Source organism: Somniosus microcephalus, chromosome 3, assembly GCF_052327205.1.
Source record: "Somniosus microcephalus isolate GS21.2 chromosome 3, FLI_Smic_1.0, whole genome shotgun sequence".
NCBI lineage: Eukaryota > Metazoa > Chordata > Chondrichthyes > Squaliformes > Somniosidae > Somniosus > Somniosus microcephalus.
In genome coordinates this window covers 311185484-311213073 of record NC_140989.1, presented here as the reverse complement: position 1 = coordinate 311213073, position 27590 = coordinate 311185484, and the positions used below count along the sequence as shown (strand labels likewise).

Genomic DNA, 27590 nt, shown 5'->3' with positions numbered 1-27590 from the left:
CCTCACAATCAACACCCATAAAGGTCTCTACCAATACAACCGGCTGGTATTCGGGGTAGCATCAGCTCCGGCTATTTGGCAGAGAGCAATGGAACAAGTCCTGCAAGGGATCCCAGGGGCCCAGTGTTATTTGGGCGACATCCTGGTCACAGGCGAAAATGACAGTGATCACCTTGCCAACCTGGAGCAGGTGCTCACTAGATTGCAGGAATATGGGCTCCAAGCTAATCGCCCCAAATGCGAGTTTTTTAGAAAACAGATCTCGTATTGTGGCCATGTTATTGATAAAGAGGGGTTACATAAGTCCCCAGAGAAGATTGAGGCAGTAGTCAAGGCTCCAGCACCGGAAAATGTGTCACAACTGAGGTCGTTCCTTGGGCTGGTAAACTACTACCATAAGTTCTTGCCAAATTTGTCTACAATACTACACCCACTGAACACCCTACTGCAAACTGGGGTGCCATGGAAGTGGAGTGACGAATGTAGACGAGCTTTCCAGAAGAGCAAAACACTAATCACATCTAAAGAGGTATTGGCCCATTACAACCCGGCATTACCAATTCAGTTGGCATGTGATGCGTCACCCTACGGCATTGGAGCGGTGCTGTTGCACAAATTCTCGGACGGCTCAGAGAGGCCAATAGCCTTTGCGTCATGATCACTAACCTCAGCCGAGCGTAACTACGCCCAGATTGACAGGGAGGCCCTCAGCCTAGTGTGGGGAGTGAAAAAGTTCAGTCACTATCTGCACGGGCAGAAATTCACCTTGCTGACTGATCACCAGCCTCTTGTCTCCATTTTTAATCCAAAGAAGGCCGTTCCGGTGATGACTGCGCAACGACTACAAAGATGGTCACTTTTTCTAGGGGCGCACCACTATAAGATTGAATATAAGGGCACGAAACAGCATGGAAATGCTGATGGGCTATCACGCCTGCCACTGCCTACTGCGAAGGAAGCACCAGCAGTGGATCCTGTCGAAATATTCCATTCGACTATAGTTGAATACCTACCGGTAACTAACGCTTGTATCGAAAAGGAAACCCGAAATGACCCGACACTGTCTCGGGTATATGATTTGACGGTGAAGGGATGGCCAGCACATGGCGACTCACTGTTGCCAGCATTCTCGACAAGGAGAGAACAGCTGTCAGTGTGCCGGGGGACCTTGATGTGTGGATCCCGAGTGGTAATTCCACCCAAGTTAAGGGATAGAGTGCTCAATGAGCTTCATGAGGGTCATCTGGGAGGGGTAAAAATGAAAAGCCTAGCCAGGGCTTGTGTGGTGGCCGGGAATCGATAAACAAATCGAGGACCTGACCAAGAGCTGCTCAGGATGCCAGAAAGTCCAAAATGCACCACCACAGGCCCCTCTACACCCATGGGAGTGGCCCTCATCTCCATGGCAACGGGTGCATATTGATTTTGCTGGTCCATTCATGGACTCAATGTTTTTAATAGAAACATAGAAACATAGAAGATAGGAACAGGAGTAGGCCATTCGGCCCTTCGAGCCTGTTCCGCCATTCAATGAGATCATGACTGATCATCCAAATTCAGTACCCTGTCCCTGCCTTCTCCCCATATCCCTTGATCCCTTTAGCCTTAAGAAATATATCCAACTCTTTCTTGAATATACTTAATGAACTGGTCTCCACCGCCCTCTGTGGCAGAGAATTCCACAGGTTCACCACTCTCTGTGTGAAGAAATTCCTCCTCATTTCAGTCCTAAATGGCTTACCCCTTATCCTTAGACTATGACCCCTGGTTCTGGACTTCCCGGCCATCAGAAACATCCTTCCTGCATCTAGTCTGTCCAGGCCTGACAGAATTTTATAGGTTTCGATGAGATCCCCTCTCAATCTTCTAAACTCCAGTGAGTATAAGCCCAATCGACACAATCTCTCCTCATACGTCATTCCTGCCATCCCAGGTATCAGCCTGGTGAATCTTTGCTGCACTCCTTCCATGGCAAGAACGTCCTTCCTCAGGTAAGGCGACCAAAACTGCGCACAATACTCAAGGTGTGGTCTCACCAAGGCCCTGTACAACTGTAGCAAGACATCCTTGTTCTTGTACTCGAACCCTCTTGCTACGAAGGCCAACATACCATTTGCCTTCTTAACCGCCTGCTGCACCTGCATGCTTACCTTAAGTGACTGGTGTACAAGAACACCCAGGTCTCTTTGCACTTCCCCTTCTCCCAATCTATTGCCATTCAAATAATAATCTGCCTTCCTGTTTTTGCCGTGGATGCGCACTCAAAATGGCCTGAGGTCATCAAAATGTCCTCCACCACCACGGAGAAAACTATTGCAGTCCTGTGGACCATTTTTGCCAGGAATGGCTTGCCAGAACAGATTTGCTCCAACAACGGACCACAGTTTGTGTCCGAAGAGTTCCGGAGGTTCTTGAAAAAGAATGGGGTAAGGCATTACACATCCGCCCCATATCATCCAGCCACAAATGGATTGGCTGAGAGGTTCGTACAAACCTTTAAGAAGGCAATAAAGGCTATGTACAATGACAACATTCCACTGCAGCACAAGGTGGACAATTTCCTGTTCGCCGACCGGAATGCGACACATGCAGTCACCAACCAGGCCCCAGCCATGATGTTCTTTAACCAAAGGTTAAGATCTCGCCTGGATTTGCTCAGACTAAACGTACGAAGAGATGTTGAGAGTAAGCAATTCCAGCACATCCATGAGAAGCCAACAAGGAGCTTCAATGTAGGGCAACCAGTCTTGGCCCGTGACTACCGAACAGAAAAATGGCAGCCAGGAACGATATGCACATGGCAGGGCCCACTAATGTACACAGTGGACGTTGGGGAGAGCATCGTGAGACACCATGCTGACCAGATCCTAGAGTCACAGGAACAAGTCAACCCCATGCCTCGCCCATACGTACCTGGTGATGAACTCGACGTACAGGTCGCATCTACCCTAGAAACAGTAGCATCGGAAGCTGATGAACCAACCGACGACAGGGGGCCAGAATCGCCTCCGCAAAAGAGCAAGACACTCGGGAAAGGCGCTATCCAGAAAGGATCAGGAAGCCTCCCCAAAGACTGAATATATAAATAGACTATTTTCAGCTAATGTTGCATGTTAAAAGTGTTAATTGTAATTAGTTTGATATTTAATTGTTAAATGAGTGTTATGGTACTGTTAATCTAAAAGGGGAGGAATTGTAATGTATATACCTTTAAGGGGGGAACTATCTTTTACAGCTCATGTATACTGCAGTACCGGCAGTGACCACACCTGTATATAGCACTGAGTAGTAATCTGTACAGACCAGTTCCAGTGTGAGCCACGTTGAGTAAACACCTGTTGTACCGTTCTCCTGCAGTCTGTGTCTTATTATACACAGACACAACAGAGAACTCCCCTGTTCTTCTTCGAAATAGTACCATGGGATCTTTTCCGTCTATCTGAGAGGGCAGACAGGGCCTCGGTTTAATGTCTCATCTGAAAGATGGCACCACCGACAGCGCAGCACTCTCTCAGTACTGCACTGGAGTGTCAGCCTAGATTTTGTGCTCGAGTCTCTGCAGTGCTCAACCTTCTGACTCCGAGGTGAGAGTGCTACCACTGAGCCATGGCCAATTGATGACAGGTCATTAATTAAGGAGAAAAATGGGTACACTCCTGTTTTATGTTAAAAGAGGAATTTCACCCTCTAGTTAATTCTCTGCACTCGCATCAATAACACACATATACAATAACTCATTTTGTCTAATTTTTGACAAAATAGAAACATCAGTAAACATTTTATTTTTATACCTTAGAGAAAAATATTAAAAAATTATTTTATACTTTGTCTTCACTCCCATTGATAAAGGCTAACAGAGTAAAACGGAACTCCAGTACCATTCCGTTAATATGACTTAAGTTCAGTGATTCACATTTTGTGACCTACCACTTCATATCTAGTCCTTGGGTACAGCTTCAGGCTCACAAAGTCGATAAATGACTGCACCACTCTTGCTATGTCGTGGGAAGACCAGTTTTTGCTCCTTCACACAAGAATTTTCACTGCAGTCATCCTGTACAGCACGGACTTGTGGAAGATGACAGTCAGTCGGTCTCCTCGGAATGAAAACAAGAGTATCACAGTTGTCTTCTAAAGAAATGTTATTTAGAGCACAATATGTTGATTCTTCAGCACATGAACTAGAACTATCTGTGGATTGACTACTTGTATCGCAATCACAGTTGAACACATCACACTGCAGAATGGCTTGGGAAGAAGTTTCAGAGCAGTATTCATCTATGAAGTCATTCTGAGTTGGTAAGTCATCTGTTTGGAATTCTTCTCTGTGAGTTGCAGATTTAAGTTTATCAATGCTCACTAAATAATAGTGCTTCCTGTCTAGTAAGTCCTCATTTGTCATTGGGCTTGGTATCTCCCATCCTTTGACAGCTGAACCGCAGGCAGTGGCATTTTCAAAATCATCATCTTTTAAAATTGAAGATTTTGTTGAATCGGACTGAGAACTTGGTGGTAAATTTCTATTTGTCATACTATCGCTGTCAGATGATGGCATGCTATCAACAAAATATTTACATTGGCAATCATACTGAATGTCAGCTTTACCGTTCTCTACACTACAGTTTTCCGATATTGCTTGAATCATCTCTTTACTTGGTCCTTCGCTTGTAGAACTACTACTTCTGTTGTCCTCTGAGGGTTTTGTTCCATCAGCTAAACAAATATATATATATATTTATAATTAGTTCTGAAGAAAATAAGTGACTGCTTTGTTCTTCTGTTTATTTCCAACATTTTTTTCTAAACTAAATTTGTGTGTGAAATTTTCTGTCCAACAAAGTAAAGAACGTTAGTGATGGGAATCAAATGCTTGCACTTTTTGCCACCTAGTGTCAGCATGAAGCACTCTCAGGCATAATGGCAACTTGGGTGCAATATTGCATAAGCAAGACTGAGGCAGAGTGCAAATGCACATAGTGAAACTGCTTACTGACGGTCATGATAATTTCTTCCAGAGTTCAGTTAAAATCATAGAACCATAAAAGTTTACAGCACAGAAGGAAGCCATTTGGCCAATGGTGTCTGTGCTGGCTTCATGCTAGTGCATCCAATACTAATCCCCTGGCTGGAATTTTGCCTACCTCGGCAGGTCTGGTGCGGGTGCTGTCCGTGGGAGGTCGCGCTGTTGAAAATTAACTTACCTTACTGGGGCCTATTAAGCCCGCCCAGCTCATTACCCGGCCCAATGAGATGGAGTGGGTCTGGTGACGTCATTCGTGGGATATTTAAAGGGAGCATGGCCGCATTAGATTTGAAATTTAATCTAACATTGTGCTGTCAGTGCACTACAGCATTGGTGTGCTGCAAACACTGACAATGCCTGCACAGAGGCAGAGGGTTGCACCCAGGTTCTCCATTACTTTACCTTCCCTACCCTACTCCTGCACATCCTTACTTACACCAACGTACCTTGCACCTCCACCCATCCCTCTCTATCTACATTATCACATCCCCATCTCACTAGCTACCCCTCACACTCACCCTCATTCTAGTGCAATCATACCAACTAACAACACACAAGGGTAGCCACTTGGGTGTTTTATCCAATGTAAAGTTTCTGTTAATGTGATGTCAAACATAAAAATCTTTATTTTCAACACTTTCCGGTCTTGGACAGATTTGTGTGCACCTTTAGAAGTGGCAGAGTTGCAGTGAATATATTTTTTTATTCGTTTATGGGATGTGGGCATCGCTGGCAAGGCCAGCATTTATTGCCCATCCCTAATTGCCCTTGAGAAGGTGGTGGTGAGCCGCCTTCTTGAACTGCTGCAGTCCATGGGGTGAAGGTACTCCCACAGTGCAGTCAGGTAGGGAGTTCCAGGATTTTGACCCAGCGACGATAAAGGATCGTGATATATTTCCAAGTCAGGATGGTGTGTGACTTGGAGGGGAACTTGAAGGTGGTGGTGTTCCCATGCGCCTGCTGCCCTTGTCCTTCTAGGTGGAAGAGGTCGCGGGTTTGGAAGGTACTGCCAAAGAAGCCTTGGTGAGTTGCTGCAGTACATCTTGTAGATGGTACACACTGCAGCCACGGTACGCTGGTGGTGGAGGAAGTGAATGTTTAAGGTGGTGGATGGGGTGCCAATCAAGCGGGCTGCTTTGTCTTGGATGGTGTCAAGCTTCTTGAGTGTTGTTGGAGCTGCACTCATCCAGGTAAGTGGAGAGTATTCCACCACACTCTTGACTTGTTCCTTGTAGATGGTGGAAAGGCTTTGGGGAGTCAGGAGGTGAGACACTCGCCACAGAATACCTAGGCTCTGACCTGCTTTTGAAGCCACAGTATTTACGTGGCTTTTCCAGTTAAGTTTCTGGTCAATGGTGACCCCCAGGATGTTGATGGTGGGGGATTCAGTGATGGTAATGCCATTGAATGTCAAGGGGCAGTGGTTAGACTCTTGCTTGTTGGAGATAGTCATTGCCTGGCACTTCTGTGGCGTGAATGGTGAAACATAACGGTACCACCTGCAATGGTGATGAGTGTGATAGGAATGGCTTGATCATTGTAGGGATGCTTTATGGTGTTGGTGTGGGGTGGTGCCAACCTAGCGCATCATGTGGCAGCCATATGGGTGTACAGCGCAAAGTTAACTAAATCTGGCAATGATGAGCCCATCCCTGGCCTTCCGGGCAGCAATGTGCTTGGGTGCTGATACTCTCTGTCCTGTGCAGCACAGGTGATTGCGGAGAATGTTGGTGTTGTTGTTGGTGCTGCTGGTGCTGCTGTTGTTGGGGCTCATCGTGGTCCGATTCTGAGGGGAAAGGCGCATGAGGGAGGGATGACAGCAGGTTCCTGACCCGCTGTCAAAAATAACAACTTTCCCACCTGCCACCGATTGCGCCTACCACCACCCTGGAAAATTCTGGCCCCTGTCTCAAACTCTCCCTGTAGCCCTGTATCATCCTCTGCTTCAAATATTTATCCAATGTTTCCTTAAATGAAGCAATGATCTCTGCCTCAACCACTCCCTGTGGCAAATCATTCTAACAATCCACTGTGTAAAGAATGTTCTTCTAACCACAATCCTCACTCTCTTAGTGATACTTATAAATTGATGATCCCCCTCATTACTCTCACCCCAACCAGAGAAAGTTTTCTTTCCCTATTCATTCTATCCAAATGCTTCATAATTTTAGAAACAATGGCCTAGAAATTGGATATGGCCATGAAACGGGCAGCATGAAAGCCCAATGATGTTAAGCTACGCCAGGTCAAAATAGTCTAGGTAGCACGCAAAACTTGCGCTCAGTCCTCATTAACATGATTATAATCTTGATCTCAGCGCTAAAACCGCTGCTCATTGGCTTCCCGCTCAATAGATGGGTCAATATCGGGCCCAGACTAATTCACAGTCATGTTTGGCACAGGCTTTATTCAGTACTTAAAGGGGAGGTGCATTAATGCTACAGCACCTCATTGTCAGTCCAGTTCCAACTTCACCTGGAAGTAGACGGCAGTGGAAACAGATGGCTGAGCTTCAGCACAGGGAGAAAGCCAGCAGATTCTCACACGCGACTCATGAGGCACTGGTGGTGGTCCTGGAGAGGAGGCGGGTTGTCCTCTTCCTGCAGATAGGCAGGAAGCCCTCGCCACATACATCTCGAAGGCTCTGGCAGGAGATAGCCACCTATGTGACGGCCAGCACTGTGGTCCCCAGGTTGGTGAGCCAGTGCTGCAAGAAGTTTAATGACCTCACATGGCAGGTCAAGGTGAGTGAAGGCTTCAGAAAATGCCATATCCCACCATCTGCATCACAAGCCTCACACACTGCTCAATGCACCACACCCCCACCAACAATCTCTACCTTTCACAAAAGGAAAAGCGGCCCAACCATGGCTAACAAAAGAAATTAAGTATAGTATTAGATCCAAAGAGGAGTCATATAAAGTTGCAAGAAAAAGTAGCAAGCTTGAGGATTGGGAGCAGTTTAGAGTTCAGCAAAAAAGGACCAAGAGATTGATAAAGAGGGGAAAAATAGAGTACGAGAGTAAACTTGCAAGGAACATAAAAGCGGATGGTAAAAGCTTCTACAAGTATGTAAAAAGAAAAAGATTAGTGAAGACAAATGTAGGTCCCTTACAGTCAAAAACAGGAGAATTTATAATGGGGAACAAGGAAATGGCTGGGCAATTAAACAAATACTTTGGTTCTGTCTTCACGGAAAAGGACACAAATAACTTCCCAGAAATGCTAGGGAACCAAGGGTCTAGTGAGAAGGAGGAATTAAAGGAAATTAGTATTAGTAAAAAAATAGTGCTGGAGAAATTAATGGGACTGACAGCTGATAAATCCCCAGGGCCTGATAATCTGCATCCCAGAGTACTAAAAGAGGTAGCCATAGAAATAGTGGATGCATTGGTTGTCATCTTCCAAAATTCTATAGATTATGGAACAGTTCCTGCAGATTGGAGGGTGGCAAATGTAACCCCACTATTTAAAAAAGGAGGGAGAGAGAAAACATGGAACTACAGACCAGTTAGCCTAACATCAGTAGCAGGGAAAATGCTAGAGTCTATTATAAAGGATGTGATAACAGGACACTTAGAAAATATCAACGGGATTAGACAAAGTCAACATGGATTTATGAAATGGAAATCATGTTTGACAAACCTACTGGAGTTTTTTGAGGATGTAACTGGTAGAATAAGTAAGAGAGAACCAGTGGATGTGGTGTATTTGGATTTTCAGAAGGCCTTTGATAAAGTCCCACATAAGAGGTTAGTGTGCAAAATTAAAGCACATGGGATTGGGGCTAATATACTGGCATGGATTGAAAATTGGTTAACAGAGAGGAAACAGAGAGTAGGAATAAAGGGGGGGTTTTCAGGGTGGCAGGCGGTGACTAGTGGGGTACCGCAGGGATCAGTGCTTGGACCCCAGCTATTAACAATATATATCAATGATTTGGATGAGGGAACCAAATGTAATATTTCCAAGTTTGCTGACGACACGAAACTAGGTGGGATTGTGAGTTGTGAGAAGGATGCAAAGAGGCTTCAAGGTGATTTAGACAAGTTGAGTGAGTGGGCAAATACATGGCAGATGCAGTATAATGTGGATAAATGTGAAGTTATCCACTTCGGTAGGAAGAACAGAAAGGTAAAATATTATTTAAATGATGATAGATTGGGAAATGCTGATGTACAAAGGGACCTGGGTGTCCTTGTACACCAGTCACTGAAAGCAAATATGCAGGTGCAGCAAGCAGTTAGGAAGGCAAATGGTATGTTGGCCTTCATTGCAAGAGGATTTGAGTACAGGAGCAAGGATGTCTTACTACAGTCGTACAGGGCCTTGGTGAGACCACACCTGGCATACTATGTGCAGTTTTGGTCTCCTTACCTAAGAAAGGATATACTTGCCATAGAGGGAGTGCAGCGAAGGTTCACCAGACTGATTCCTGGGGTGGCAGGACTGTCGTATGAGGAGAGATTGGGTCGACTAGGCCTGTATTCACTAGAGCTTAGAAGATGAGAGGGGATCGCATTGAAACATATAAAATTCTGACAGGGCTAGACAGACTGGATGCAGGGAGGATATTTCCCCTGGCTGGGGGGTCTAGAACGAGGGGTCACAGTCTCAGGAGACAGGGTAGGACATTTAGGACTGAGATGAGGAGAAATTTCTTCACTCAGAGGGTGGTGAACGTGTGGAATTCTCTACCACAGAAGGATGTGGAGGCCAAGTCACTGAATATATTTAAGAAGGAGATAGATAGATTTCTAGACACAAAAGGCATCAAGGGGTATGGGGAGAGAGCGGGAATATGGTATTGAGATAGAGGATCAGCCATGATCATATTGAATGGCGGAGGAGGCTCAAAGGGCCAAATGGCCTACTCCTGCTCCTATTTTTCTATGTCTATGTTTCACCACTCAGACCCAGAAATCATAGCTTCACTTCATCATCACAACCTTACCACTGCTGCAACACTCACACCCATATCTCACACCTTGCACACACACTGACAGCTATTCACTATGGCAGGCACATCACCCAAACACATTGCACCACACTCACTCACACACTTCCCTTTCTCTTGCAGGCCAAGGTCACGCATAACAGGAGGGAGCAGCGGCAAACAGGCGGGGAGCAAGCTGCCATCCAGGACCTAAGCCAACTGGAGGAGCGAGTTCTGGAAATCATTGGGTGGGAGATCATGGAGGCCGTCGTAACTGGCAAGGTGGAAGCCCTTGGGGGCAACAAAGGTATGCTCATTCCTTATCCTTCTTCTCACATCCCACTTCCCCCTCATACCACAATCTCTTCTCACGTTCAAGCTGCTGATGCTGTATGCACGCATAACTTGCTTTCCTCCCCACTCCCCTCACCGTAACCCAACTCTTCTAGCTTTCTGCTTTCAGCTGATCAAGACCAAGCACCAGACCAGCCTATCCCCGAGGCGATGCAGGAGAGCAAGGGGGGAGAAGAAGTAGAAGACAGTGTCACTGCATTTGTCACTCGCAGACACCAGCTCAGAAACTGACACTGCGCTTACTTTAGAGGCTAGTGTAGAAGCGGGATCTGCACAGGGTGAGATACAAGGCAAGAATGGGCTACAGCAAGGCCAGGAAGAAAGGGTAGCTCAGGGTCCAGCTCCCCAGAGGGCAAGTTCGGATGCACAGGACTCGGATGAGGACCTCAATGGGGCAGCCTTCAGAAGAACGGTGATGGACATGCACACCGAATTGCTCGGTGCAATCTTAAGCTTGCTCAAGAGTCTCTTGGTAATGTCAACGAGTGTGGAGGAGTCCGCCTCCAACATTGTACGGAGCCCAAGATTTCCAGGCTGAGAAATGATGGAAAACTCCAGAAGAGACCATGTCGACCCAGACTGATGCTGCATGTGATGGGCGATGTCACGGCTGCTATTGCAGCACAGACGGAAGCGACCCAACATCTTAGTGCTGCAGCGAAAGCACAGACCGCACTCTAGAAGTCTTAGCTTGATGCCACCCAAGCTCAGACTGCTCTCAAGCAATCTCAGTTTGCTGCCACCAAAGCTCAGACTGCTGCCATCGTGGCTGGGTTTACCACTGTCGACTGGGGCTTGCTCGGAATGCTGAGGCGCCGCCCCAGGGGTCAGGACCCTGCTGTCCTCTCTCAGGATGACAGCATTCTTGTTCCCACCACTTCCACTCAGCCATTGTCCTTGCCGCTGCCTGTCAGCCAGCCAGCCCAGACTGCTGCCGCCCATGCCGAGATGGTGCAGTCTACAGCCAGGCCTTCTAGTGCCAGAGCTGCCCATAGTTGTCCTGCAAGGTCATGTGAAGTCTCGCCCATGGAAACTCAGCAGCCTTCCACCAGCTATGCTGCAGCAACTGGGGGAGCATTTGTAGGACCACTAGATCAGGAAAGGGCACCCGAACGACAGCCACCAAGGGATTGCACAAGGGTGATTGGTTCATATTGTATGTGCAAATTGATTTTGATAAATGTATTAATTTTGTTTTTGTGGTGGCTCTCATTTAAGCTTTGTGCCCAGGAGGATGCTGTGATGTAAGATGGGGATGTGGTGAGCAACGGGGATCTGGGGTTTCATTCATTGGAATCGGAGTCTGATGAGGTGTTCATGGACAGCCCGTCCCAAAGGGGGATTAGCTGCCTGCCTCCTCCCTTCCTCCTCCTCCTCCTAAGGTGGTTCCGCAATCCCTGGGCCATCATGATGGCCAAGTTGTGAAACATTCAGCAGACCACCACGAAATGGGAAACCCGCTCTGCCAAGTACTGGAGGGCTCCTCCCGAGCGGTCAAGGCAGAGGAACCGTTGCTTCAGTAGCCCGATGGTCTGCTCGATGATGTTCCTGGTGAAAGCATGGCTCCCATTATATGAGTGCTGGGGTTGCGGAGGGGAGACATCAGCCAGGTGCAAAACAGATAGCCCTTGTCTCCGAACTGCCATCCTCGAGTTTCAGGTGGTGGCTGGAAGATTGCTGGCACACCGACTGACACAGGATGAAGGCATCATGGCTGTTGCCAAGAGCATGGACACTGGCCATCAGTAAACGCTGGGCTTGGTCACACAACAACTGCACATTAAGTGAGTGGTAGTCTTTACGGTTCCGGAAGATCTCATAAGAACATAAGAAACAGGAGCAGGAGTAGGCTATTCGGGCCCTCGAGCCTGCTCTGCCATTCAATGATATCATGGCTGATCTGATCTTGGCCTCAACTCCAATTTTCTGCCTGTTCACCATAACCCTCGACTCCCCTGTAGTTCAAAAATCCGTCTATCTCAGCCTTGAATATATTCAATGACACAGCCTCCACAGCTCTCTGGGTTAGAGAATTCCAAAGATTCACGACCCTCAGTGAAGAAATTCCTCCTCAGCTCTGTCTTAAATGGGCGACCCTTATTCTGAAACTATGGCCCCTAGTTCTAGATTCCCCCACGAGGGGAAACATCCTCTCAGCATCTATCCTGTCAAGCCCCCTCAGAATCCTATGTTTCAATGAGATCACCTCTCATTCTTCTAAACTCCAGTGAGTATAGGCTCAACCTTTCCTCATAAGACAACCCCTTCATCCTATGAATCAACTTAGTGAACCTTCTTTGAACTACCTCCAATGCAAGCATATCCTTCCTTAAATAAGGAAACCAAAACTGTACGCAGTACTCTAGGTGTGGTCTCACCAACACCCTGTACAGTTGTAGTAAGACTTCCCTACTTTTATACTCCATCCCCCTTGCAATAAAGGCCAGCATTCCATTTGCCTTCCTAATTACTTGCTGTACCTGCATGCTTTTTGTGTTTCATGTACATGGACACCCAGATTCCTCTGTACCACAGCATTCTGTAGTCTCTCTCCATTCAAATAATGTTTTGCTTTTCTATTCTGTCTGCCAAAGTGGATAACCTCACATTTTCCCACATTATACTCCATCTGCCAATTTTTTGCCCACTCACTTAACCTATCTATATCCCTTTGCAGACTCTGTGTCCTCCTCACATCTTGCTTCCCCACCTATCTTTGTATCGTCAATAAATTTGGCTACAGTACACTCGGTCCCTTCATCCAAGTCATTAATATAAGATTGTAAATAGTTGAGGCCCCAGCATTAATCCCTGCAGCACCCTAGTTACAGTTTGCCAACCTGAAAATGACCCATTTATCCTGACTCTCTGTTTTCTGTTAGTTAGCCAATCCTCTATCCATGCTAATATATTACCCCCAACGTATGAGTTCTTATCTTGTGCAGTAACCTTTTATGTGACACCTTATCAACTGCCTTTTGGAAATCCAAATACACTACATCTACTGGTTCTCCTTTATCCACCCTACTCGTTACATCCCCAAAGAACTCTAAAAGATTTGTCAAACATGATTTCCTTTTCATAAAACCATGTTGACTCTGCTTGATTGTATTATGATTTTCTAAATGTCTTGCTACTACTTCCTTAATAATGGATTCCAGCATTTTCCCAGGATCTGAGGATTGTTATGCAACGCCCGCAAAGCCACACGGGTGCTGTCGATGGCGCCCTGCACCATGGGGAAGCCCGCTATCATGGCAAAGCCACATGCACGCTTGTCCTTCTTCTCTCTGCTCAGAGCGAAGAAAACGTAGTCCCGTCTCCTGGTGAGCCTCAGTGACCTCCCCGCTGCAGCGATGGACGGCAAAGTGTGAGATGTTCGCTGTGTCTCCTGCTGCAGACGGGAAGGATCCGCTGGCAAAGAATTTGAGGGCTATGGTGACCTTGACTGCCACTGGGAGAGCTGTGGTCGCCCTGCTCTGAGGCTGCAGGTCTGGTGACAGAGTTCTGTGACCCCACTCCTTGGTGAAACGGAGCCTCCTAATACATTGCTCCTCGCTTAAGTGGATATAAGAGAAGTGCTCTCGAGAAGATCCTAGGTGGGTAAGGCCTCCTGTTGAGAGTCCTCCTCCTCCTCCCTCTGTGCCCATCTTCTCAGCTGCCTCTGCTCCCTCTCCTGAAGATACCCGAGCGCGAGGGGAACTGAAAGTAGATCCCCCCTGACTGTGAGCAAGTGTTGTGAGTAGAAGCCTTTAAATAAGAGTGAAGGCATGCGCCACTTGCAACACCACCTGTTACATTGGAACCTTGAAAGAATTTAATAAAACTGCTGGAGTTGCAGAAAATTGCACAGAGCCAGTCAAACTGCAGAAACCTGTCAGGTGCAATATCCCTTTAAATACTGCTGCTGGAGCCTCCATCCTGCTTCTCAACGCTTGCTCAGCACATCGCACTTAAGGCATGCCGGTAAGTGGAGCGGCGAAGGCAAAACTCGCAGATCGAACATTAAGTGAGTGTTGCACATTCACTGACGTCATGATATGCATCATTTACATAATTTTAGCGAGTGCCGACATCGGCAGTGCTGTCCGCCATCCGAAAATGGGGGGTGCCGTGGGACCTGCTGGCAATGGGCAAAAGAGTGGCAGTCGCCATTTTCCCCCTCCCCCCCGAATCTGGCGGTAACGGGTTGCGCTAAACCCCTGAATTTCTAGACTATTGATTAAATCTCCTCTTAACCTTCTTTTCTCCAGTGGAAACAGTCCCAGTACCTCAAGTCTCTCCTCATAACTATAGGATGGGAAATTCCTCATAGCTGCTCTTACTTGACTGGCAAAACTTTGCTGGAAGTGCAGCGGAAATCCTATTTACACGTGTAAATGAGGTTTCTGGCACATTTCTGGTGAAGTAACGCCGTTGACGTGGGTGGCGCTCGAATGAATTTTCTGGCCATAGTTTTCCCATCCCTGGAATCATCCTGGTGAATCTATACTGTTGTGGGAGACTACAGTCTCCCGCGTAAAGAAATAGGCAACACAGCGAGCTACAAGAAATAGGTCTTTACTCCAACTCTCACAATACAGAATTCGTAAAGCCCGCGAACCTGTGATGACTCACGGATTGGTCACCTGCTGGAACCTGATTGGTTTTCCTTCTCTAACCAGCAGGCAAGTCTGAACATGCCTTATTCCTCTCGGCTTGCAAATGTCTTGCGGGGGGAGGGGAATACAGCAGTTAAAAGGGGATTATACAGGTTTATCTACATACACACAGTGTTTCCCCAATGTGGTAATGCCACACTGTCTTTAATGCCCTTTCTAAAATGGGGTGCCCAAATCTGTATACAGTATTCCAACTGTGGCCTAACCAATATTTTGTACAAATATAGCATTACTCATATTCTATGCCCCTATTTGTAAAACCCAAAGTATTGCTGGCCTTCATTATGACTATCTATCTGCACTTACACTTTCAGAGATAAAGGCCTAGAAATTTGATTACGTAAAACGGGTGCTCAAGTGCCCAATGTGGCGAGCAGCATGCGCACACACCTTCCATCATGTTGTGTGGCACTACCATCATACCAAATAGGATAGATTCAGAACTGATCTAACAGCTCAAAACTGGGTATCCGTGAGGTGCTGTGGGCCATTAGCAGCAGCAGAATTGTATTCCACCACAACCGGTAATCTCATGGCCTGGCATATCCCTCACTCTACCCTTACCATCAAACCAGGCGATCAACCCTGGTTCAGTGAGGAGTGTGGAAAAACATGCCAGGTGTAGCACCAGACGTATAGGAAAATGAGGTGTCAACCTGGTGAAGCTACAACACATGCAGGCTAAAAAATGGAAGCAGCGACCTCTTCCAACTAGAAGGACAATGGCAGCAGGTGCATAGGAACACCACCACCTCCAAGTCCCCCTCCATCCTGACTTAGAAGTATATTGCCGATCCTTCTTTGTCGCTGAGTCAAAATCCTGGAACTCCCTCCCTAACAGCACTGTGGGAGTACCTTCACCACATGGACTGCAGCGGATCAAGAAGGCGGCTCACCACCACCTTCTCAAGGGCAATTAGGGATGGGTAATAAATGCTGGCCTTGCTGGCAACGCCCACATTCCATAAACAAATTTTAAAAAAGCATGGTATAGACAGAGCTAAACGATCCCATAACCAACAAATCAGATCAAAGCTCTGCAGTCCTGCCACATCCAGTCGTGAATGGTGGTGTTTGGGTTCCACCAGGAACACTCGGTTCCAGACCTCATTACAGCCTTGGTCCAAACATGGACAAGAGAGCTGAATTCCAGAGGAAAGGCGAGAGTGACTGCCCTTGACATCAAGGCAGCGTTTGACCGAGTGTGGCTTCAAGGAGCCCGAGTATAATTGAAGTCAATGGGAATCAGGGGGAAATCTCTCCACTGGCTAGTCATACCTAGCACAAAGGACGATGGTTGTGGTTTTTGGAGGCCAATCATCTCAGCCTCAGAACACTGCTGCAGGAGTTCCTCAGGGCAGTGTCCGAGGCCCAGCCATCTTCAGCTGCTTCATCAATGACCTTGCCTCCATCATAAGGTCAGAAGTGGGGATGTTCACTGATGGAATACTCTCCACTTGCCTGGACGAGTGCAGCTCCAACAACATTCAAGAAGCTCGAGACTATCCAGGACAAAGCAGCCCGCTTGATTGGCACCCCAGCCACCGCCTTAAACATTCACTCCCTTCACCACCAGCACACCATGGTTGCAGTGTGTACCATCTACACGATGCACTGCAGCAACTGACCATGGCTTCTTCAACAGCATCTCCCAAATCAGCGACCCCTACCACCTAGAAGGACACGGGCAGCAGGCGCTTGGGAATACCATCACCTCCAAGTCACACACCATCCTGACTTGGAGATTTATCGCCGTTCCTTCATCGTCGATGGATCAAAATCCTGGAACTCCCTACCTAACAGCACTGTTGGAGTACCTTCACAAGGACTGCAGTGGTTCAAGAAGGCAACTCACCACCTCCTTCTCAAGCGCAATAGAGCAATTAGGGATGGGCAATAACTGCTGGCCTTGCCAGCGATGCCGACATCCCGCAAATGAATTTTAAAAAATGCGCCGTGCATGCCATGGTCAGTTTTATCAGGCATACAGAAGCCAAACCAATGGTCCTTAAAAGGGACCCAAAAGGTAAGTTTCAAGTTTTTACTTACCTTGTGTAGCCAGGAGGAGCAGGACTGCTCCACCCGGCTCCACATTAAAAACGAGAGTACTGCTGACCTTCGCCCCCTCCCGATTGCCTCCTCCCCCCAAACTCTCTCTAGGTTCTCGGCCGACATCCGAGGTAGCTGAACTTGCTGCATTTGGCCACCCCCGCTCCCCTCCAGCAACCTACCTCTGGGGCCATGACTGGCACCTGCATCTCACCAGTACTATCCTAATGAGATCGGGGCCAATTTGCTGCCGGCTTCATTGGGCATGTGCAGCATCAGGATTGTGCCCTGATTCGGGTGCAGTCAAATTTCTAGGGTAATGTATTTGAACCTATCTCTACTCACCCATACCTTTCAACATCTTTCCATTGAGTGTATACTCACTCATTTTCATTCCAAAATGTATTATCTCACACTTAGCCGCATTAAATTGCATCTTCCACCTGTTTTCTCACTCTACTATACTGTCTATGTCTTCCTGAAACCGGTACCTTGCAGAGCTGACCCCGCTGGAGTTCATGAGATCAACGGGAGGGCACTTTCTCAGCATGGGGCAGGCAGTATAAACTAACTACGACACCACTACGGGCGCATTCCTTATGCCAACCGTCCCATACAGCCAGAAACTCCAGCATCTGCCCATTCTCTTCTCGGCACCCGAGCAAGGGGGACAATCCCGAATTTAAAAAAAAATTGCCTGTAGGGTTCTTCTGAGGTTTAGACCAATACTGGTTTGGATCCCACCAGTAAGGGATACATTCTCCCATGTGGAGGTCGGTAGGCCTCACCTCACTGGACATGCCTTCCTCCGCTGACAACTCAACCAAAGCAGTACAAATTCCCAGATTAGGGATATCTGATTTTTGTACGGACATTTCTAAAGGCTTGAAATTCTGATTGGCTGCAGAGTAGAAATTGGGGGAATCACTCAACAAGGGCTTGAATTTGGGAGAGGAACCCGGATACAGTGGGATTCTGCACCAATTAAGTCCTGCCCCAAGTTCTCTCTCACCTCCCCAACATCAAATGGATGTGTCTGGGGAGTAGCAAGTGACCATTGGAATGCTGCCCATTATGTCTTTGTAAAGCCTCAAAAGAACTGTTGCCAGCTTAGAACTGGCATGAATTCTGTTGAGGCCCTGGGAATGGTTACAGACTTTGTCCAGGTTAAGGTAAATGATCCCAAAAGAGATTGCTTACCTATACTTAAAATTATGTATACACCCTTATGAGCTGAAGAACAAAGCAACTTTTGTATCTTTGGCCTGGGAAGGGTCTTGGGCCCCATTTAGCAGCTTGAGAGCAGCGACGAGAACGAGAGCGACGACAAGAGGCCCCAGAGGCTCAGGTAGGCCTCAGTGCGGCATCGGCAGCGGGTGGAGGCGGAGCAGCGCGGCAGAGCGACTCCAAGAGGCCCCAGAGGCTCAGGTAGGCGTACCAATCTCCAATCTCAGGCAAGGAGAGAGGTCAAAAGTATTCAAGGTGTGACGTCACCACTAAACAGGTAGGTGATTGGTTGGAGTATTTCTCTCGTTTTAAAACTTTAAGTCTGTGGTTTATAGTTTTTAAGGTTGCTGTGGTGTACCAAGGCCTTTCTGGTGCAGAGTGACTGTTGGTAAACCATTTAACTGGTGTAACTAGAGGGATTGATTTAATTTAAATCCAATTAATTAAAGGGGATACTAGCATCTAAAGTCGGGCAGAGGGTGTCCATAACTAACAATAAAAAATTTAATTAATTACATAGAATGGAGCAGGTGATGTGTTACTGTTGCGAGATGTGGGAGCCGGTGAACCACATTGAGGCTCACGGTGATTACGTCTGTGACAAGTGTCTGCTGCTACAGGAACTCCAGCTCCGTGTTGATGAGCTGGAGTCTGAGCTTCAGACACTGCGACACATCAGGGAGGGGGAGAAGTACCTGGACTCTGTGTATCAGGAGGTGGTCACACCTATGAAGTTAATTAATTCAGATGTAGCCCATGGTCAGGGACAGGACGGTGTGACTACGAGTGAGGCAGGTACGGGGATCCAGGAGGTAGAGCTGGAGGAGCCGCAGCCCTTGCTCTTGTCCAACAGGTTCGAGGTTCTTACTCCTTGTGGGGACAGGAGCAGGGACTGCAGGGAGGATGAGCAACCTGGCCACAGCACCGTAGAACGGGGGGCCATTCAAGAGGGGGGAGTAAATAGAAATGTTGTAGTGGTAGGGGATAGTATTATTAGAGGGATAGATAGAGGTCTCTGCAGCCGAGAGCGAGAGTCCCGAAGGCTGTGTTGCCTACCCGGTGCCAGGGTTAAGGACATCTCCTCTGGGCTGGAAAGAAACTTGCAGTGGGAGGGGGTGGATCCAGTTGTCGTGGTCCATGTTGGTACAAACGACGTAGATAGGACTAGGAAGCCGGTTCTGTTAAAGGAGTATGAGCAGTTAGGGGTCAAATTAAAAAACAGAACCTCAAGGGTAATAATCTCTGGATTATTACCTGAGCCACGAGCGAATTTGGCTAGGACAAATAAAATTAGAGAGTTAAATGCGTGGCTCAAAGACTGGTGTGGGAGAAATGGGTTTTGCTTCCTGGGACACTGGCACCAGTACTGGGGCAGGAGGGAGCTGTTCCGTTGGGACGGGCTTCACTTGGCCAGTGCTGGGACTAGAGTCCTGGCGGATCAAAATACTAGGGCTGTAGAGAGGGCTTTAAACTAACTAGTGGAGGGGAGGTTCCTAGAGAGCAAATAATAAAAATGACAACAGAGAAGGTCATAGACTTAGGTAGCAGTGGGGAAATTAAAAACCAGAGTGTGTCAGGAAGGGGCAGAAGGTATTTGAGAACATATTTGAAAGTTCTCTATCTGAATGCACGTAGCATTCGTAACAAAATAGACGAGTTAATGGCACAAATAACTACATATGGGTATGATCTTGTGGCCATTACAGAAACATGGCTGCAGGGTGACAATGCCTGGGAATTAAACATACCAGGTTATTTAATGATCAGGAAGGACAGGCAGGAAGGAAGGGGAGGTGGGGTGGCTATGTTAATAAAGGAAGGAATCACTGTAATACAGAGAAATGATATTGGGTCAAAAGATCAGGATAATGAAACAGTTTGGGTGGAGGTAAGGAATAATAAGGGGAAAAAAACACCAGTGGGCGTAGTCTATAGGCCTCCGAACAGTAGCAACTCTGTTGGACGGAGTATCAATCAGGAAATAGTTGAGGCTTGTAATAAGGGAACATCTATAATTATGGGGGATTTTAACTATCATATTAATTGGACAAATCAAATTGGGCAGGGCTGCCTTGAGGATGAGTTCATTGAGTGTATTAGGGATGGGTTTCTTGAGCAGTATGTAACTGAACTGACCAGGGGGCAAGCAACCTTAGGTCTGGTCCTGTGTAACGAGACAGGATTAATTAAAACTGTCCTAGTAAAGGATCCCCTTGGAATGAGTGACCATAACATGGTTGAATTCCATATTCAATTAGAGGGTGAGAAGGTTGGATCTCAAACAAGCGTGCTAAGCTTGAATAAAGGAGACTATGAAGGTATGAGAGCGGAATTGAGTAGAGTGGATTGGGAAAATAGATTAAAGGGTAAGACGATACATGATCAGTGGTGTACATTTAAGGAGTTATTTTACAACTTCCAAAAAATATATATTCCACTGAGAAGAAAAGGGTGTAAAAGAAAAGACAGCCATCCGTGGCTAAGTAAAGAAATTAAGGATAGCATTCGACTAAAAACAAGGGCATATAAGGTAGTCAAATCTAGTGGGAGGATAGAGGATTGGGAAAACTTTAAAAGACAGCAAAAAATAACAAAAAGATTGATTAAGAAAGGGAAGATAGATTATGAAAGTAAATTAGCAAAAAATATAAAAAGATAGTAAGAGTTTTTATAGTTATATAAAAAGAAAAAGGGTGGCTAAAGTAAATGTTGGTCCCTTAGAGGATGAGACCGGGAAATTAATGGTGGGAAATATGGAGATGGCAAAAACACTGAATGAATATTTTGTATCAGTCTTTACAGTAGAAGACACTAAGAATATCCCAACACTGGACAAACAGGGGGCTATAGGGGGGGGGGGGGAGGAGCTAAACACGATCAAAATCACTAAGGACGTGGTACTCGGTAAAATAATGGGACTCAAGGCAGATAAATCACCTGGACCTGATGGCTTACATCCTAGGGTCTTGAGGGAAGTGGTGGTAGGGATTGTGGATGCATTGGTAATAATTTTCCAAAACTCCCTGGACTCAGCAAAGGTCCCGGCAGACTGGAAAACTGCTAATGTAACGCCCTTATTTAAAAAGGGCAGTGGACAGAAGGCTGGAAACTATAGACCGGTTAGCCTAACATCTGTGGTAGGTAAAATATTGGAGTCCATTATTAAGGAGACAGTAACAGGACATTTGGATAATCATAATTTAATAGGACAAAGTCAGCATGGTTTTATGAAGGGGAAGTCATGTTTGACAAATTTGCTGGAGTTCTTTGAGGAAGTAACATATAGGGTGGATAAAGGGGGACCAGTGGACGTAGTGTATTTAGACTTCCAAAAGGCATTTGACAAGGTGCCACACAAAAGATTATTGCTTAAGATAAAAAATCACAGGATTGGGGGTAATATTCTGGCATGGATAGAGGATTGGCTATCTAACAGAAGGCAGAGAGTTGGGATAAATGGTTCATTCTCGGACTGGCAATCAGTAACTAGTGGTGTTCCACAGGGGTCAGTGCTGGGTCCCCAACTCTTTACAATTTATATTAACGATTTGGAGGAGGGGACCGAGTGTAACATATCAAAGTTTGCAGATGATACTAAGATGGGAGGGAAAGTAGTGAGTGAGGAGGACATAAAAAACCTGCAAGGGGACATAGACAGGCTAAGTAAGTGGGCAGAGATTTGGCAGATGGAATACAATACTGGAAAGTGTGAGGTTATGCACTTTGGCAGGAAAAATCGTAGAGCAAGTTATTATCTTAATGGCAAGAAACTGGAAAGTACTGAAGTACAAAGGGATCTGGGGGTCCTGGTGCACGAAACTCAAAAGGTTAGTATGCAGGTGCAGCAAGTGATTAAGAAGACCAATGGAATGTTGGCTTTCATTGCTAGGGGGATAGAATATAAAAATAGGGAGGTATTGCTTCAGTTGTACAAGGTATTGGTGAGACCGCACCTGGAATACTGCATACAGTTTTGGTGTCCATACTTAAGAAAAGACATACTTGCTCTCGAGTCAGTACAAAGAAGGTTCACTCGGTTAATCCCGGGGATGAGGGGATGGACATATGAGGAGAGGTTGAGTAGATTGGGACTCTACTCATTGGAGTTCAGAAGAATGAGAGGCGATCTTATTGAAACATATAAGATTGTGAAGGGGTTGGATCGGGTGGATGCGGGGAGGATGTTCCCGATGATGGGTGAAACTAGAACTAGGGGGCATAGTCTTAGAATAAGGGGCTGCTCTTTCAAAACTGAGATGAGGAGGAACTACTTCACTCAGAGGGTGGTAGGTCCATGGAATATGCTGCCCCAAAAAGCTGTAGAAGCTACATCATTACATAAATTTAAAACAGAAATAGACAGTTTCCTAGAAGTAAAGGGAATAAAGGGTTATGGGGAGCGGGCAGGAATTTGGACATGAGTCTAGGTTCGGATCGGTCATGGCCCCGTGGGTAGCGGAGCGGGCCCAGGGGCCGTGTAGCCTGATCCTGCTCCTATTTCGTGTGTCTAATTCTGTTAGATTCAGGAGATGGTTCTGTGATAGTAGATTGGCGGTTAGGATCAGATCAGCCATGATCTTATTGAATGGCGGAGCAGGCTCGAGGGGCCGATTGGCCTACTCCTGCTCCTATTTCTTATGTTCTTATGTTCTTATGTAACAGATCTGGTTGGGGACTGAGCAGAGCCAAGGGAATAAAGAGCGGAGGAGAGAGAGGTCCACTCACCGAGAGCAACGGCAAGAGCGGATCTGGTCGGGGACGGATGGAGCAGAGAAAAAAAAATTGAGGAGTGACAAAACAGGACAGCAAGTAGATGATTGGTTGGTGAGTACTACAGCTTTTTTGAGTCTCTAAACTAGCTAAGAAACTGTAAATTGCTATAACTTTATTGAATTAGTAACTAAAACTAGATAAACCAATTAATTAATAAAACTAAAATAATTGATTAAAAAAAATTAATTAACTAATCAAATAAATAAAGAAGGTTAGATAGACATGGCAGGGCAGATGGTGTGCCGTCACTGCAGCATGTGGGAGTTTGTGGAGACCAGCGAGATCCCGAGCAACCACGTCTGCAGCTCGAGGAACTTCGGCTCAGAGTGTTGAGCTGGAGTACGAGCTGCAGGCATTGCGGGGCATCAGGGAGGGGGACAGTTCCCTGGACACTTTGTTCCAGGAGGCAGTCACACCCCTTAGGCTAAGTAGTACTTTAGAGATCGTCAATGATTAGGGACAGGAGGCTGTGACTGCAAGTCAGGAAGGTATGGGGACCCAGGATGTAGTGATGGAGGAGCCTTGGCCCTTGACTTTGACCAATAGGTATGAGATACTTGCTACCTGCGGGGATGAGAACATAAGAACATAGGAAATAGGAGCAGAAGTAGGCCATTTGGCCCTTCGAGACTGCCCCGCCATTCAATAAGATCATGCTTGATCTTCTACCTCATCTCCACTTTCCTGCACTATCCCCATATCCCTTGATTCCTTTAATATTCAAAAATCTATCGATCTCTGTCTTGAATATACTCAACGACAGAGCCTCCACAGCCCTCTGGGGTGGAGAATTCCAAAGATTCACTACCCTCTGAGTGAAGAAATTTCTCCTCATCTCAGTCTAAAATGGCCGACCCCTTATTCTGAGACTGTGACCCCATTTCTAGATTCCCCAGCCAAGGGAAACATTTTCCCAGCATTAACCCTGTCAAGCCCCTTAAGAATTTTATATGTTTCAATTAGATCACCTCTCATTCTTCTCAACTCTAGAGAATATAGGCCTAGTCTACTCAATCTCTCCTAATAGGACAATCCCCCCATCCCAGGAATCAGTCTGGTGAACCTTCGTTGCACTCTCTCTATGGCAAGTATATCCTTCCTTAGGTAAGGAGACCAAAACTGTACACAATACTCCAGGTGTGGTCTCGCCAGGGCCCTATATAATTGCAGTAAGACGTCTTGGAGGAAAAATTCAGTTGGTAGCGCCACCCATTCGCGCCATTAAGAGGGCGCTAAGTGGGGCGCAAACCAACTGGTGCCCGGGCATGGTGATATCTGCACCTTTCGCGAAATTGACCGGACATTTTGCGGCGGCGCTAAACAATACCGCCCGATCTCCTGCGCACGCAGATCTTGACGTCATTTGAGAGTGCAACGCCCTTGGGGCGGCCCGGACCGGAAATTCAGTGGCGACCCCCTCCTTTCCGCCTGGCGCGACCAACGACAGGTTGACTGGAACGCTTCCCAGTCGCTGTGGGGCTGGGGGTGGGCGCTATTTAAAGGGGGCCTCTTCCTGGCTTTTGTGTGGTAGCCATTTTGCACCACTCGTTCTGAGAGAGAGAGAGAGAGATTTGGAGAGAGGCAAAGAGAGAAAGAGAGACTTCTGCATTGAGTCAACGGTGTTTGAGGTAGTTTTGGCTTCTGACCATAACTTTGCAGGTACTTTGCTTTTTGGCCGTCATAACTTTGATTGCCCAGATACTATGGGGGCTGCAATGGATGGGAACATCGTCCTTCTCCATCACATTCAGAGGGCACAGAGACGCAGAGAGAGAGTGGCAATCATGGCCAGACAGAGGAGGGCCAACAGGCGTCGGTACAGGAGACCTTACCCTCCCAGGATTTTCGCCAACAGTTCTCATACATTAACATGTCTGAGGAGCAGTGTTTGTGAAGGCTGCGATTCAGCAAGGAGGTGGTCACTGAACTCTGCCACCTGCTTCAGCCAGATCTGCAGCCTCAACTGAGGAGCAGGATGTCTCTGTCAGTGGCAGTGAAGATAACAGTGGCTCTCAACTTTTATGCCACCGGCTCCTTTCAATCCGCTACTGGGGACATCGCCAATATCTCCCAGTTCGCGGTGTATTGCTGCATCCGTCAGGTCACAAATGCCCTCTTTAAAAGGAGACAAGAGTACATCTCTTTCCCCATGACCCCGGGCAAGCAGCAAGAACGCGCAATGGGCTTTGCGATGATAGCGGGCTTCCCCATGGTGCAGGGCACCATTGACTGCACCCATGTGGCTTTGCGGACGCCACAAGAGAATGCTGAGGATTTCCGCAACCGAAAGGACTTCCATTCCTTAAACGTCCAGTTGGTCTGTGACCACAGACAGCTGATACTCGCTGTCAATGCCCACTTTCCAGGCAGCAGCCACGATGCCTTCATCCTGCGTCAGACTTCTGTGGCAGACCTTTTCGAGGCACCACTTCATCCAGGAGGTTGGCTTCTCGGGGACAAGGGATATCCTGTGTGTGATGAAATAACTCTCTGTTCTGGCATTTGTATTGTCTGTTGTTGTACTTGTTAATGTCTGGAATGTTCTACCGGTGTAACCACTAATGCTCCTCCCTAGCCGCCCCTCTTCTGGAATGTTCTACCAAGGGCTGGGTCGGTGATGAATGATGGTTGCCCTGTGTTAACTTGATGCCATGTTCTTCCTTAATAAAAGCCTTTAGTTTTAAGCTTTAACCTCATGGATTCAGGCAGTTATTTGGCACTTCACTGTGTGCACCTGGCTGATGATCCCGCTCCGTTCGCCCAGCACCCCTGCTGAGCTACGATACAACGAGAGCCATCAAGCTACCAGGAACATCGTTGAGCACACAATCGGCGTGCTCAAGCAACGGTTATGCTGTCTGGACCATTCTGGAGGAGCCCTGCAGTACTCACCTGAGCGAGTCTCCCACTTCGTTGTTGTGTGTTGCATGCTGCATAACCTGGCAATCCTCAGGACCCAGCCAATGCCACCAGACATTGGAGCACCAGCAGAGGAGGAGGAGGAGGATGGAGGAGCAGCACCAAGGTGGGAGGGAGGCACAAAGTGGAAGGGCCATCCGTAAAAGGCTCATAGCAAGTCGCTTCTAGGCCCCCTCTGAGGGAATGGCTTCTGCCATTCAAACAACCTGAATGAAACCATCCCGCAACCCCTAAGCCGGTCAAGGCAACAATGAGTGCAAAGACCAAACATGCACATTTTGAATACAGACACTTCTTTATTTCCCAAACTGTGTCTCATTGCTGCATGAAAAAGTAATAGAAAGAAACACCAAAAAAAAGTCATTCACATAACTGGCTCTCACAACCTGGAGACAATGCCCAAAACAGTAACAAAAATTCGATCACGACCCTCGGCCTTCAATAAAACAATGAAATACATTTTGCCACACCTCCTACTTTTTGCCCTTCGAGGGTGATCTGCCTCCCTTGCGAAATTGCCCCCTTCCCACCCTGCAGCTCCTCCGTAATGGGACCCCAGTGGCTGCAGCAAGGCTGGGGGAAGGCTGCTGAGTGTCAGAAACTGAGACTGCAGATGCCCTTGAGGGATGGCCTGGACCAGCTCTGGGCCTGGTGGGCCCGGCTGCTGAGTGCTCCAACTCTGCATGGGTGGCAGCAGTCTGTCCTACAGGTGGTAGCAGCTGCAGTGGAGAAGTGACAGTGTTGGCAGCAGGAATGCTGTCATCTTGAAAGAGGACAGCAACTCCCTGCTCGACCGACACACTGGCACTCCCACGGGGCAGCACTTCAGCATGCGGAGCAATCTGCTGGAGCACAGATTGCTGGCCGATCCAGCGAGGGTGGCAGCAGTTAGTGCTCGCGTGGCCTCAATCTGCGTCTGCATGAGACCAGCCACTGACTGCATTGCAGCACTTAACATTTGCGTGGCAGCCGCCTGTGCTACAGCGAAGTGCTCCACACTCTTAGCCAGTGATTCAATGGATTCGGGCATCCTTGGCACTGCAGCCATGAGCTCAGTGTGCCTTTGCTCCGCCTGGGCGCTCATTTCAGCGAGGACCCGCTCCTCGTCTGCGTTCAGTGCAGCAGGACTCGAGGCCATACTTTCCGTCCGGGGAGAAGGTCCCCGAGCTTCCCTAACCGCCTCGCATTGCTGCAGCCTGCTGGGTCCTGGAGCTTCACCCTTATCAGACCATTCCCCCCCTCTCCCCTCCAGGGAAGGCGTGTCCGCAGTATGGGCATGGGCTGCCTCGGCGGAGGGTTGCGCTGATGGTCCGGCTTCCTCTTCCTCCTCGCCTTCAGCTTCACTCCCAATGGCAGCTTGAGGGCCCGTCTCCTCACCTGGTGAATCACCATCTGAAGCAGGGAGGTACAAGAGTGGCTTTAGCGTGAGGACAGGGTGGCAGCAAGGGAGACATGAGTGCAGCGATGTACTGATTTGGATTGAAAGTGTCAAAGGCTGCTGTTGTGAGGAACAAGTGGAAGGAGAGAGGACAAAAAGGTGATGACCTTACCATTGGTGTCCAGAACGGGGTCGGCATCTCCAGTGGCGACAGGACCAAGCATCCGGCTTGCCACAGTCCTGTGGACGCGCTGCTCAAGATCGCGGAGG

At 47.5% G+C, this 27590-nt stretch overlaps 1 protein-coding gene across 1 annotated transcript in view; it reads right to left on the bottom strand.

The window, feature by feature from the left end:
- LOC147122140 (uncharacterized) overlaps positions 1–27590 on the bottom strand; it is a 366564-nt gene that overhangs the window by 18651 nt on the left and 320323 nt on the right. The window contains exon 19 of the mRNA XM_085982904.1: positions 3928–4713. Coding sequence (XP_085839030.1) covers positions 3938–4713 — 776 coding nt within the window. The 3' untranslated portion in view covers positions 3928–3937. The remainder of the gene's footprint in view (positions 1–3927; positions 4714–27590) is intronic.